At 39.1% G+C, this 14835-nt stretch overlaps 1 protein-coding gene and 1 long non-coding RNA gene across 11 annotated transcripts in view; one reads left to right on the top strand and one right to left on the bottom strand.

The window, feature by feature from the left end:
- LOC140491379 (uncharacterized) overlaps nucleotides 1-3511 on the bottom strand; it is a 265303-nt gene extending 261792 nt beyond the window's left edge. Inside the window, exon 1 of the long non-coding RNA XR_011963299.1 lies at nucleotides 3368-3511. This is a non-coding gene — a long non-coding RNA (uncharacterized lncRNA). The remainder of the gene's footprint in view (nucleotides 1-3367) is intronic.
- Nucleotides 3315-14835, top strand: part of elna (elastin a) — a 275816-nt gene continuing 264295 nt past the window's right edge. For all 10 annotated transcript variants that reach the window (XM_072589478.1, XM_072589481.1, XM_072589479.1 and 7 more), the window contains exon 1: nucleotides 3315-3464. In XM_072589478.1, coding sequence (XP_072445579.1) covers nucleotides 3401-3464 — 64 coding nt within the window. In that variant the 5' untranslated portion in view covers nucleotides 3315-3400. The remainder of the gene's footprint in view (nucleotides 3465-14835) is intronic.

The following is a 14835-nucleotide window of genomic DNA, read 5'->3' as shown; positions in this document are numbered from 1 at the left end:
TCACACATACTAAGGTACAAATCAATTCCGCTATGTGAGCTAAATGTAATTTACTTCAAGGCAGGCAATCAGAATGTCATGACCTGTAAAAACAGGACAAAGAATAAAAAGATATCTAAAAAGATAAATAAAAAGACAGTAAAACAGCATAAATCTGAGGGACAAAAGGAATTCAGCCCAGTTATAATGTAAATATTGGCAGCTAAATCATCAGTCTTCAAGGAGCACTATTTACATATTGTAGTATAAGACTGAAATATCATAATCAGGATTAAAGGAGTTGGTTCAAAGGTCAGCATTCCAAGGAAGACTAAGGAGCATATGATAAGGTAAAGATAGGCAAATCAAGGGACTGGGCAGATGTGTGGGAAATGTAGATAAATATGAAGTATTTGATTTTAGAGAAAATAATGGAACTAAAATTAAAACAATAAAAGTATTGTAAAATGTAGCAGAAAGACAAAAAAGCACTCTTTGATGGGACTCTGGGTGGAACAGATTATGAAAGAGAAATTGGCTTTCTCAATTTTACACGGATATTAAACACAAAAGCAAAGTGATGGACTAAAATGGACTATGCAACCAAAAATATTAATGCCATGAAAAGTTTGAAGTACAATTTAACTAGAATGATTATCAGGTACAAAGGATATAGTTATAGTTAAACGCTACTTAAAAACAATTAGGACTGCATTTGTGTGGATTAGTTCAAGAGAGATTTATTGGAAGTGCTCAATTTATTTTGGAGGTTGAGACAGTAAACAGGGAAACTTTATCTCAATAGCTTAATAAGAAGAATCATAAAATCAGGAACAGTTTGAGAGGCATAAAATGCTCGGTCAGCAGGACATCTTTTCATGCAAAAGTTGATTAAGTCTAATATATTTTAAAAGTGGTTATTCATGATGCACCATGAGGGAATTGCAAAATATTTGAAATGTAATAAGAAAGAAAAATTGGATTAAATTTGCTCACAGCATGTAAGGGAGTTAATACTGACAAATGCATAATTAGTACCTTATTTGTTGAAATTTCTCTAATTCTATGACATTGTATAGATTTCATATGGACAATTGAATAGTAACACTGTAGTAAATTCAGGCGCTCAATCTACTAATTAAACATAATTGCTGATAATACTTGCATATAGGATCTCACTATTTTAGGTACCAAGTTTTATTCAAATATGCTCTGGGTCAAGTGCACATTGAAGTTTTGATTAATTAACCTCAAATTGATCTGGTGTCCACAAATTCACAAATATAAGCTTTGTCATTTCCACATCATGCTTTTTTTTTATACATTCTTGGATGTAGAGATCACTGGCTAGACAAGAGTATTTATTGTTCATCCTTAATTGCTGTTGAGAATGCTGCAGTCTTTTGGGTGGAGGAAGACTCACAATGTTATTACAGGGAGTTCCAGGATTTTGACCCAGTGACAGTGAAGGAACAATGATATACTTCTAAGTTAGTACAGTATATGACTAGTAGGTGGCAGTGTTTGCATGCATCTGCTGTCTTGTCCGTCTAAGTGGTTGAGGTCATGGATTTGATAGGTGCTTTTGAAAAAGCCTTTGTGAATTACTGCAGTGCACCTTGTAGATGGTGCATATTGTTGATACTGTGGTCAGTGGTGGAGGGAGTGGCTTTCAAAAATGGAGGTTAGGATGTCAATGGACTGCTTTGATGGATGGTGTCAAACCATTGAGTCTTGGAGCATCCAGACAAGTGGGGCATGTTCCATCACATTCCTAACTTTTGTAGATGGTGGTCAAACTTTGAAGGGTCAGGAGTGAGTTACTTGGCGTCAAATCCCTAGTCCCTGATCTGTTCTTGTGGTCACACAGTACCTATGACTGGTCAAGTTCAGTTTCTGATCAATGATAACCCCAAGGATGATCCTTTGGGGGAGAGTTATGAATTTGTATCAATGTACGCTTCCAACAATTTGTGGTGCAAAATGTTTTGATCTGATAGATGAAGAAAAATGTATTTCAAACAACATAAGTTGCAGATGCCCTCCATAAAAATTGAATTGGAAAACTTAATACGTGCATGCAGACATTTCTCTCACAGGGTACTTAACCAGGAACCTTCCAGACATAAATTGAAAAGTCATGTACCAAAAATTCTGCAACATTGGTAACATACAAAACTAGCTATGCACAGTCTGAACACACATCCCCTGTCTGATTAAGAAAGGAAAACATATTACTTTATTGCATTTAAAATAAATAATGAAATGTCTCATTTGGCAGTGAGCTAGGCGTATGGCACAGAATCAGCCAACAAAGTAAGTAAAATCCTGTCAAATTGAAAAGGACAGATTTGACATTTGTAACAGAACTAATCAAAAGTCTGTAAATGGTTCTCAAGCCGTTTGACTGACATCATGTAGGAACTGTTGGCTTGCTATGTATATTCACTTGAAAAATATTCATTTTTTTTCTAATCTTTTACATTAACTTTATTCTTAGTTCAGTGTTGTAACTCTGTACCTGTCAATTGACTGTGTGTATATACTTGCATATCATGTCTGGAGACGAATTTAAATTATAGTAAGTTAGCAAATTGATGTGTATTGATGTCCCACTTGGTTATCTATTCAAATCTGTTTGGATTAAAATACCTGCATATGTGTGATATATCTGTGCATGCAAATATCTAATGACTGCAACCCACTAACTGAAACTTAAAACTGTTTACTTTTGCTGAGGCAATTATAGTTTGTTATGTATATCAAATGTTTTTTGGGGGGTTGCAGATTTCCAGAACTTATAGTTCATTTTTAATACCTGTTTACATGAAACAAAGGTCAACATAAAACTAGATACTTTTTTTGCATTATATGTAGTCACTAGTGTAAATAACCCCTATGTAACTATCTGCCCAAATAAATCGGTATGTAAGTTTCTTACCAAATACAGGTATAGGTCAGGCATTGTATCAGATCTCTCCAAAAATGCACCTGACTCTGGGCCTGTTTGTCTCCTGTTTAGTTGAGACAACGTATAAAAATTAAATTGATACTCAAGCTGCAAATTTACTTATCTCCCTTCACATCCTGTGATCCATACTGTCTGCACAATTCGAACTGCCTTATCTGGCTGACTCGCTGTCCTTTTTTTTCTAATAAATTCTCAGAGCGCACGCAAATGACCTGGCACAGAGAATAGACGCAACTGCCGAGATTCTGGCAAGACTTCTGCAATGTTGGCAGGACTGACCAGAAAAAAAAAGCCGCGGCGTAGAAAAGTCATCTGGCTACTAGTACCGAGTTGGGTCCCTCACTAATTACGTATTGTCCACATCCGTCTCTTACAAGTGGCAATTAGGGTCAAGTGAATAAAAGCGCGTGGACTTACAGTGAGTTAGTATTTTGTGGAGTGGCCGGCAAGATGGCTACGACGGTCTTACAGGGATACCTTCTCATGATCCTCATCAAAACGTCTCTGCAAGGAGGTGAGCACGAATAGTGATTGCACTGTCTATTAGTGATTCTGATTAAATAACATATTGCCGGTGGCGATGTGCTCTACGTTTACACCGAAATGTTGAGGAAGAATGTACTTTAAAAGTTACGCAGGCGGTCCTTGTGCTTCAGGGGAAATTGGATGAGTTTTGAAGATTTCTTTTTCTGTTTTCTGCTGCGAGAACTCTCTCAAACACTCTGATAAAGCACACTTTTCATTACAGTTCAATCGCTTTCGTTTAAAAATTGCGGTAGAATTCCGATGGGGATTGCAAACTACGCTCAGTAGTTACATTCACAAGTGTATATGACCTGCTTATTCCTTTCACATGTTTGTCCCTTGATGTTTCTCTATGTAATTTCGTGTTTTTCCTTGCCTCCCTTTTTTGTTATTACTATAACGTCTTTACTACTTATACCCTGTATGCGGCCTGGCTGGGTATGCCTTCTACTCCGCCCCATCAATGAGTGGATGCGCGCGCCTTCTTGCCGGAGCTGTTCGGTATTCCAGAACAGTTAGGAATTTATAACCCTGGATTGGCGTAAGACTGAAAATTATTTAAATACCAAGCTGATTGTTATAGTAATTACAGCAAATAGACAAAAGCTTAAACGAATGAGTTTTTAAATGTTTCCCTACAGATCATTTTATCACACTAGTGAACAATAACTGAGTTGTGGTGTCAGGCTGACTTCATAACTCTAGAAGCTTCGTTTTCTGTAATCAGCGTACAGACTGTGTTCAGATAGGCGGTCAATTTTTGTGTCAGAACAAGGAAATCGCTCAATCTCCGAGCTGTGAAATGCAAGTCAACGATGAAACTGACCAGTCCTCCACCAAATGTGACCGCGCGGCGCACAACACTGAGCTTTCCGGCATTCTTTGAGGTCTCTACTGTAGTGTCCTGCCAATTAGGCGCTCACGATTTAATTCGCTGTTGCATATGAGCTGGAATTGGCACCTGACTCCAGAAGCCTAAACATTCACCCGATATAAGCAACCACTGACCCACCTGCTGCAACTTTCCCAAACCTTTGAAAGAATTTATGAAGCATGTGATAAACCATAGAAATCATGAACCAATAAAGCTTATTGTGTGAACTTGTAAACGGTATGCAATCTGGTAAAACCCTATTCGTCTATTTATTTTGAAGACAAATTAGGAAACGTTTGCAGCTCAAATGTCTACTGATGGTCGAAGCTGTTGTGTCCTTTCTTTAAAGGAATTGACTCTAATCCATTTTAAGGGTGAATTTCGGAAACCCTTCTTTATATTGCTTTAAAATACTCCAATTTATAATCAAACTGTGATTATATACTATACCACCCGAAAGGTTTACTCTTTGGTATGGAAAGCTTTTATTTCCCCTTTCTGCAGTAGCCTGTAGGTGATTTGATACACTTTTTTTTATTTTAGATTTCCAGCTTTGGCAATTTTATATTTCGACCCAATTTGTTTAATTACAGTAAACTAGTATCCTCTCCTTCACTGTCAAAAACTCTCTCTTGTAAAGTGGAAACATCCACTCCATATTTTCAGTAGTTGCGAAGAGAAATATCTCAACTGAAATAAAATCAAGTCAATCTTGGAGCTAAAAATCTTAAGATGGCATTGATATCTTTCACTGGAAATAATAAATACATTTCTTTACAACCATTTTTCCCTCCAATCTCCATCGTTCTCACCTTCCTTCCTTCATTTTATTTTTGGTCTGGATCAGAACATCGAAGGACGGTACTTTTTTAATCAGTAATTTGAAAATTTCAAAAATTAAAAAGGCTGAAGTGACAGTAAGGCTTCCCTGGCAGGAGGAATCAGTTCATGCAATCCGATAGAAGAGGCAAATTCTTCTATTTTGGGGGTCAGTTTTTACATTCGCCTACCTAATTATGTAGACTTGATGCATATTTCTGCGCAGCAATTCAAAATGTAAACACGAATGTCTTGAAAAAAGTGGTGGTGTACAATATCGTCCAGAATGAAAACACAAATTGGTGATTGTTTAATACATGTGTCCACTTTTTTTAACGCCCAAAGTTGAAAATTTAATCTTGTCACCCATCTAGTATCAATCTCTAGTCCACTGTTCCTAAAGCCACTGCCGTTTCTCGGCCGGACAATCGAAATGTCATACCTTGTTTTTTTTAAAATAAGCCTTATACATTTGTCCTGGACATTTAATATACGCAGGATTTAATCGCAACAAACACTTAAAAACTAGACTACGCTGTTACGTTACAGACTGATTGATCTGAACCAACGCACACAGTAGTTTGGCGTGTATTGATTGTCGCGCAAGGATCTTGAAGTATTAGAAAGCGGTAAACAGCACCGCTTTGTGGTATTTCTGGGGAAATTTGGATGACCCGCCCTAAAAAAACGTTCAATCGAGATTGTATATGAGCCAACAGCTTCAACAAATGCTACATAAAATGTCCCTCAGCCGAAGTGCTGCGTTGTGCTATTTCTATACACCTGTCTAACTTCACAGGAAATCACGCGATTTATAGCTTAGAAAGCACAATATAGTGTCCTAGCTCCAATGTCTTCAGATGCTTTGTTAATGATTTTTCACTCCAGCGTCTAAAATGAATGTGACTGTTGAGTATTCAGCACCATTCACGACTTCCCCAGATACTTGATGAACTCTACATCCCAGTATTTATCACTGACCAGAAGCTGAGCTTGATTAGCCAAACAAAAATGCAAGTCTAAGACTCATACTTCGTTGTTGAGAAACTGGTCTCCATTTTCCCCAATATATGATTACCACTCAAGGCACAAGTTTAAACTTCTGTCTACTTGTCTGGATGAGTACATCTCCAACAACAGAATGCACTATATCATACAAGATAAAGCATGTTACTTGATTTATTCAACATCTAATCTCTTCACCACGTTGATAGCAGTATATACCATCTGTAACATGACTCCAATAACGCTCGTTCTTTTGACAACATTTTCCAAGATATTACCTCTACCACATAGAATGACAAAGGAAGCAGATGTGTGGGAACACTTGCCTCCTGCTGTCCCCTTTTAAACCACTGGTTGGTAATCCAAGATGGAGGATGGAAAAAAATTGTGACTGTAAGATTAGATTTGTTAGTGTGAAAACAGGCCATTCAGCCCAACAAGTCCAAATTGACCCTCAGTAACTTATTTCCCCATGTTTATCCCTAACTAATATACTTTGGCCAATTTAGCATAGCTAATTCACCTGACCTGCACATCTTTAGATTATGGGAAGAAACCCACAAGACATGGAGAATGTCCAAACTCCACACACAGTCACCTTAGGCTGGAATCAAACCCAGGTCCTTGGTGTTGTGATGAAGCAGTGCTAACCACTGAGCTGCCCTAACAGCTGCTGCTTTATTGAGGTATTTTAGATGTTGGAGGTGATTCCCTTGAATTGCAGGAGCAGCAATTACTGTTTTGTTATTGCATTGTTCTGGAACTTTGGGAGAAAAAATGATCAGGACGACAGACAAAAGGCAGCAATCACATGGTCAGTGAGGGAGAAAGAAAAAACCTGCATTGCTAACTGACACAGCAGTGAATCTGCACAGTTACTGCCTGTGCTGTTTTGAGTTCATATCTCTGGACATCAGAGTGCAACTACAAAAAAATTAAAAGCAAAAGTCACAGCTGACCTTGGAGGAACTTGTGTGGGAGATCTCACAGCACAGGAATAGATAAGTGCATAGCTTTTAATTTTTAAAAAATTTTTTAGCATTGCTTCACATGAGGTCCACTGAAGATGTTACCTAGTAAGGTGACAAAATGTCTGGAAATGAATCTTTCAGCTCAGCGAGCAAACCTACATCCAAAACCTCAACCTGAGCTACAAATCTTCTCAAAACTCGCTAAGTGGGTTCTTTCTTGATATGTTTTATTGAGATCTATCTCTATTACATTTTAAAAATAATAGACTGGTATTGCAGGGGTCTTTTTGTGCCTATCCCCATTTCAAACAAGTATCCTGTTTTGGAAACTGTAAGGAGTGATTGATTGACTTTCAGGGGTATGTAACATAAACTGCCAAGTTTCTGGTATTGAGACTGTCTCTAATGTAATAAGGGGTATGTCGGGTTCCAAGAGATTGATTGTGACTGTCTAGTCAGAGGTGCAGACAGATATTTGTGTGGCCAGCAGAGAAAAATCAGAATGGTGTGTTGCCCCCCTGGGATAAGGAACCAGGATACCTCAGAGGGTATAGAATGTTCTCACAGGGGAGAAGGACCAACAGGAGGTCACTTACACATTGGAACTAATGATATAGGAAGGGAAAAAGTTGAGATTCCGAAGGGAGAATATAAAAAGTTAGGCAGAAATTTAAAAAGGAGATCCTTGAGGGTAATAATATCTGAATTACTCCCAGTGCTGCAAGCTCGTGAGGGAAGGATTAGGAGGATACAGCAGATGAATGCGTGGATTAGGAGCTGGTGCAGGGGAGAAAGGTTCATTTTCCAATGATATAAAAATCTCTTCTGGGGTAGAGGTGATCTGTACAAGGATGGATTGCACCTGAATTGGAAGGGGACTAATATACTGGCAGGCAGATTTGCTAGAGCTGCTCAGAAGGATTTAAACAAGTAAGATGTAGGGATGGGACCCAGGGAAATACTGAAGAAAGAGATCAATCTGAGACTGGTACAGTTGGGAAAGGGAGCGAGTCAAGCAGTCAGGGCAAGAAGGAACAAAGTAGAGAACAAGGTAGGACTGATAAATTAATGCAAGAGGCCTAACAGGGAAGGCAGATGAACACCAGGCATGATTAGGAACATGGGACTGGGATATCATAGCAATTACAGAAACATGGCTCAGGGATGGACAGGACTCTTAGCTTAATGTTCCAGGATACAAATCCTATAGGAAGGATAGAAAGGGAGGGCAAGAGAGGAGAGAAGTGGTGTTTTTGATAAGGCATAACATTACTTTGATACTTGTTTTTATAAGGAAATTTCAGTTGTCTGTAAGAATAATAGAGTAGTTATGGTAATGGATTCTAACTTTCTAGACTGGGACTGCCATAGTGTTAAGGGTTTAGATGAAGAGAAATTTAAGTGTGCATATTCCTGTTAGGGTGAAAGGAAAGGCTGGTAAGTTGGGAATGCTGGATGACTAATGAAATTGAGGGTTTGATTTCGGAAAAAGTAAACCAGCATATGTCAGGTATAGACAGGAGAGATGGAATCTTTAGAGTATACTTGAGGGAAATCAGGAGGGCAAAAAGGTGACATAGCATTGGCAAATAAGGTGAAGGAGAATCCAAAGTTTTTATAAATACATTTAAGGACAAAAGGGTATTTTGGGAGTGAATAGGACCCCTCAATGATCAGCAAGGCAGCCTATGTGTGGAGCCACAGGTGGACATGGTGGAGATACTAAATGAGCATTTTGCACCAGCATTTACCGTGGAGAAGGACATGGAAGATGTAGAATTTTGGAAAATACAGTACATTGTGACATCTTGAAAAATATTAGAGGTGGTGGTGCTGGATGTCTTGAAATGCATAAAAGTGGATAAATCCCCAGGACCTGATCAGGTGTATCCTAGAACTCTGTAGGAAATCCAGTGATTGCTGGGCCCTTTGCCGAGATATTTGTATCATCGATAGTAACAGGTGAAGTGTTGGAGGTTAGCTATTATGGTGCCATTATTTAAGAAAGGTGGTAAGAAAAAGCCAGGGAACTATAGACCAGTGAGCCTGACGTCAGTGGTGGGCACGTTGGAGGCAATCCTGAGGGACCGGATTAACATGTATTTGGAAAGGCAAGGGATGGTTTTGTGCATGCCAAATCATGTCTCTCAAACTTGATTGTTATTTCTTCAAAAAACTCAAAGGGGATTGATGGCAGAGCAGTAGACATGATCTATATAGATTTTAGTAAGGCATTTGATAACGTTCCTCATGGGAGACTAGTTAGCAAGGTTAGATCTCATGGAATAAGGGAAAACTAGCCATTTGGATACAGAACTGGCTTGAAGGTAGAAGACAGAAGGTGGTGGTGGAGGGTTGCTTTTCATGCTAGAGACCTATGACCAGTGGAGTGCCACAAGAATCTGTGCTGTGTCCACTACTTTTCGTCACTTATATGAATGACTTGGAACTAAACATAGGAGGTATAGTTAGTAAGTTTAAATTGGAGGTGTAGTACACAGCAAAGAAGGTTACCTCCGAGTACAATGGGATCTTGATCAGATGGGCCAATGGGCTGAGGAGTGGCAGATGGAGTTTAATTCAGAAAAATGCGAGGTGCTGCGTTTTGGAAAAGCAAATCCGCAGGACTTGGACACTTATTGGTAAAGACCTGGGGAGTGTTGCTGAACAGAGATCTTGGAGTGCAGGTTCACAGTACCTTGAAAGTAAATTTGCAGGTAGACAGGATAGTGAAGAAGGCATTTGGTATGCTTTCCTTTATTGGTCAGAGTATTGAGTACAGGAGTTGGGAGGTCATGTTGCGGCTATACAGGACATTGCTTAGGCCACTGTTGGAATATTGTGTGCAGTTCTGGTCTGCTTCCTATCAGAAGGCTGTTGTGAAATTTGAAAGGGTTCCTTAAACATTTACAAGGATGCAGCCAAGTTTAAAGGATTTGAGCTATAGGGAGAGGCTGAATAGGCTGGGGCAGTTTTCCCTGGAACACTGGAGGCTGAGGGGTGACCTTATAGATGTTTTATAAAATCACGAGGGGCATGGATAGGATAAATAGGTAATGTTTTCCCTTCAGTGGGGAAGTCCAGAACTAGAGGGCATAGGTTTAGGGTGAGAGGGGTAAGATATAAAAGAGACCTGAGGGGGCAACTTTTTCACGCAGAGGGTGGTACGTGTATGGAATGAGCTGCCAGAGGAAGTCATGGAGGCTCGTACCCTTCCAGATGCCTATTAAATGCTGTAATTGTATTTGAATATGAAAGGTTTACAAGGATATCGGTCAAGTGCTGACATATGGGACTAGATTAGGTTAGGATATCTGGTCAGCATGGAAGAGTTGGACGTAAGGGTCTGTGTCCATGTTGTACATCTCCAAGGCTCTGACTTCTGAATTGGAAATGTTCCTTAGCTGTGGTTCAGTGAAAAGTTTGGAACTCCCTCATTAACCCTATTCTGACTTGGAAATACATTGTTGTTCCTTCATTGTCACTGGGTCAAATATCTGGAATTCCCTCTGAAGGAGCATTATGGGTCAACTTACAGCACGTGCACTGTAGTAGTTTAAGATAGCAGCTCAACATCACCTTTTTTTTAAAGGACAATTAGGGATAGGTAATAGATACTGGTCTGTCAGCAACATCCAGGTCCCATGAGTGAATAAAAGAAAACTGTCTGTATACCTACAGTATGTAAACTCAACAGTTTGGTAAGTAACTTGGTACTACTTTCACAAGGGCAATTAGGGTGGGCAATAATTTCCAGCCTTGCCTGCATCCCTATAATAATAATCAGTTGAGTTGAGATAGAGTTTTAGTGGTACAAAAAAGGTGAAATTATGCAATATTTGTGATAGCATGGACATATGGATGGAAGATCCATCTTGTGGTCAAACGTTACACAAGATTGCAACAGTCTGCTTGACGCTTTGGCATTTTTCTTCTTAGCAACTACCTATGTTGACCAAGTAATGGAATTGAAAATGGGGACCAAAGTCAATGGTTTTGGCTTTGCCAATATTAAGTTTATAGGACCTCTTTGTACCAAGTGACACAGTGAAGAGGGAAAGATAGCTTGCTTTATGTCACCATCACCTGCTGTCAATGTGTATGGAAACAGATGGTGTTTTTGTAGTGTTTCAGGGGTAGGATACATAGAGCAGGAGAGGGCCATGGGTAGAGAGGCACCAGAGGTATTGGTGTGTGAATAGAAGCTATTGTGTTTAATTATTAAAAATTGATACGCTGTAGCCCATCCAGCTGGACGAGAGTGAAGAGGCATAGAAAAGAAGAGTCAAGTATTTTCTTTCACACTCGTTGAGGAATGAAATATGAACGATAAATGATACTCCAATAGCTTTCATAATTACTTGCTGTACCTGCATACTACTTGCCTTTTGTATTTCATCCATGAAGACACTCCGAATTGTTTACATCACTGAGCTCTGAAACCTCTTTCCTTTTCAGGTAATATACTTTACTATTCTTCCTGCCAGACTGGACAATTTTTAAATTCTTTCAAATGTACTTTAATTTGCCACTTGTTTCTTCCACTCACTTAAACTTTCTTTTTGTAACTTAACTTTTTTTTCCTATCTGTCATTTTGAGCAAATTTGGCAACCGTACCTGTCCCTTCATTCAAGTCATTTTTGTAAATTATAAGCAGTTGACCTCCAGGACCAGTCCAGTGGCACACCACTTTCTACATCTTTCCAAGTAGAAAAGAACTATGCATGCCTACTGATTCCTGTTATCCAACCAAGCTTCCAGCCATACCAAACTGCTACCCCTGACACCAGGAGACTTAATTTTACATAATAACCATTCGGTTATCTTATCAAATGCCTTCTAGAAACCTAATAAAGGGAAACGTGCAGAATTTGATACATAAATGGGATCCATAATGAAGTATGATTTTGCGAGGGTACTATCTTCCTTCTGTGATTTTTAAGGTTTTGCATTGCATCATGCTGCTTGCCCCACAATTAAGTAATTTAGTATAGTACTAATGCTAAGTGATTGATTTAGATCCTTCTGCCATATTCAACTTGGACCCTTAACTCCATGACAGCCATTACAGAAATTGTGCCTTATTTATGACAATAAAGATTGGGAGATTACAGCTGTTGATTAAAACCTAGCATTCCTTCTATAAGAAACAGCAGAATAAAATGCAATGAACACAGTAGGAGGATGTCCCAAACTAGCAAATGAAGAACAAGTAATAGCAATTATTGCTTTCAGCATTGTTTGATAATTGTGGGACGCTGTGTCTCAAAGGTCTGTTTCTATGCTGTGCATCTGACTCTGTATTTCCTTCTATATAAGCTCTTTAAATGAGCGATCCATAAAGATCTAATTCAAATAGACTGTTTCTTAGACAGATCAGTTGGCAATAATATTATGTTCATCTAGAGCAGAGTTTTCCCATTTCTTTTTAGTGTTTTGAGTAAGATTCATGGCTGTGGGTTGACATGACTTTTTCATCATGTAACCTTCCATTCTTCACCATATGCAATGGGACTATTGGGTACAAATATCCAGGAATCTCCCAGCTGGGGAGGCAGAAGTACTTGCTATGGCCAAGGCTTTCTGGCTTGATATTTAAAGTCCAGCTGCACATCTATCTGAGAAGGTATCCCTCTCTTTTAATTTCACTTCAGCCTCCATATTCATCACATGACCCACAGGAAAGGCAAAACTGCACCCTGCTTCAGAGTCCTGGATGCATTGGTGGTTGGAGTGGTGGAGAGCCTAGTCCCTTTTCTCCAGCTGACTGTCACAGAAAGTGATGTCACCAGATCAAGCCAGCCTGGATCAGCATTGTCCTGCGTGAAGTGGAACACCCAGCAGTGTGGCAAGGAGGCTAATAAGCTTCTGTACCTCAATGCAAGTGCTACCAACCTCTCTCTCTCTTTCGACTAATTTCCGTACAATATACATCACACCTGTTCAATACCTCTTATTCACCTCAAACTAATCCTTCCTTTTCTCCCTTTTTTTTTATTTTTTGCTTCCTCCTCCACTGCAGCACATTACCCATACTTCAGCACTTTTTCTCATCACTGAAGTGGGATAAATTCTCCCTTTCCCCTTAAGATTCCAAACTGAAGATCTTTCAAAAAACCAAGACCATGCAGTCCCCTTTACCCCTCTCAACACTAACAACAATTTGTCTACCTTTTATCTTTCAACTTCTTGCATTCTGGAATGAGGTAATCAACAAGCAATGCAAATAGTGTAAGTGAGGTACTGATACACAAGATGCATAGCACAAGGAAGCTAATTGATGCAAATATGCAACCCATTACAAGTAATGCGAAGTGAATTTATTTGAGTTAAGAAACCTGAAACCATGCAATGCTACAGAAGATTGCTTGAGCACTGTCCTGCCAGCAATCCACACTGTATCCGTGACTTTTATAACATAGAAATCTGTTTCACCATATTTGTCATCCGATCTTGCTGTGGCCCACATTGCTCAGATGTGTAAAAGATTTCACCTCTAATGTTTAAAGACAAAATGCACCATAAAACATCAAAAAATGATGCTGGGTCAATTTTGTTAATGTTTATCCACCACCTGCTCAGGGGTGGCATAAAAGCAGGAAATTGAAATTGATTCTTCTGCCTGACACACCTAATCATAAATAATCAGCAACAAAGGATTTCAGTGAAAGTTTAACTAACTGTCCACTAAAGACAGAGGAAACAACAGTGTGGTGTTAAAAATTGTTGAAGTTAATTGTGAGCAAAATCCCACTCTATTTCATCAAGTAATTCATTTCCGTTCTTAAAGTTTTTTTTTTCAAGATGCCCAAGTAAGTGGATTGAGTCTAATTTTAACAAACTTCAATTTGAGATTGTGGTGCTGGAAAAACACTGTAGGTCAGGCAGCATCTGAGACGCAGGAGAATCAACATTTTGGACATAAGCCCTTTTATCAGGAACTTTCCTGATGCTGCCTGATCTGCTGTGCTTTTCCAGCACCATGCTCTTGACTTTGTTCTCGAACATCTGCAATCCTCCCTTTCTCTAACTTCATGCCAAAAGATTGTATTTGCTGGTCATTGGTGTGTGGCTGTCAACAATGTACTTTGGTCCAAGAGGAGGTCGTATTGGAAGGGATACATCGTAGACCTGGGCAGTCACCTGTGTAGCCAAACCGCAAATAAAAATAAACTGTGTTCCAAATCATGTTTAAAAGCCAATTAAACTGTCTGTCTTCTGATAACAGTAAAATGTGTACTGTTTAGACTCAATATTTTCATTCTTTTAGTGTAATTATTCACTGATCTTTGTTTTATTTAAGCAAAAAAGTGTGAATACTGGAGATTTGAAACAAAAACAAATCGCTGTGGGAAGAAAACAGATGCTGCTGAGTTTCACCAGTAATTTCTATTTTTCTGGATGTAAGTTTGCTCACTGAGCTGGAAGGTTCATTTTCAGATGTTTCATCACCATACTAGGTATCATCATCAGTAAGCCTCTGGATAAAGCACTGGTGACATGGCTTGCCTTCTATTTGTGTTTGTTTCCTTGGGTTGGTGATACCATTTCGTGTTCGTTTTCTATGGATGTGGTAAATGGGATCCAGGTTAATATGTTTGTTGATAGAATTCCAGTTGGAATGCCACTCTTCTAGGAATTCTCGTGCATGTCTCCGTCCTAGGATGGATGGGTTGTCCCAGTCAAAGTA

The sequence above is a fragment of the Chiloscyllium punctatum genome, chromosome 19 (assembly GCF_047496795.1).
Source record: "Chiloscyllium punctatum isolate Juve2018m chromosome 19, sChiPun1.3, whole genome shotgun sequence".
NCBI lineage: Eukaryota > Metazoa > Chordata > Chondrichthyes > Orectolobiformes > Hemiscylliidae > Chiloscyllium > Chiloscyllium punctatum.
This window is presented reverse-complemented; position numbering and strand designations above follow the sequence as displayed.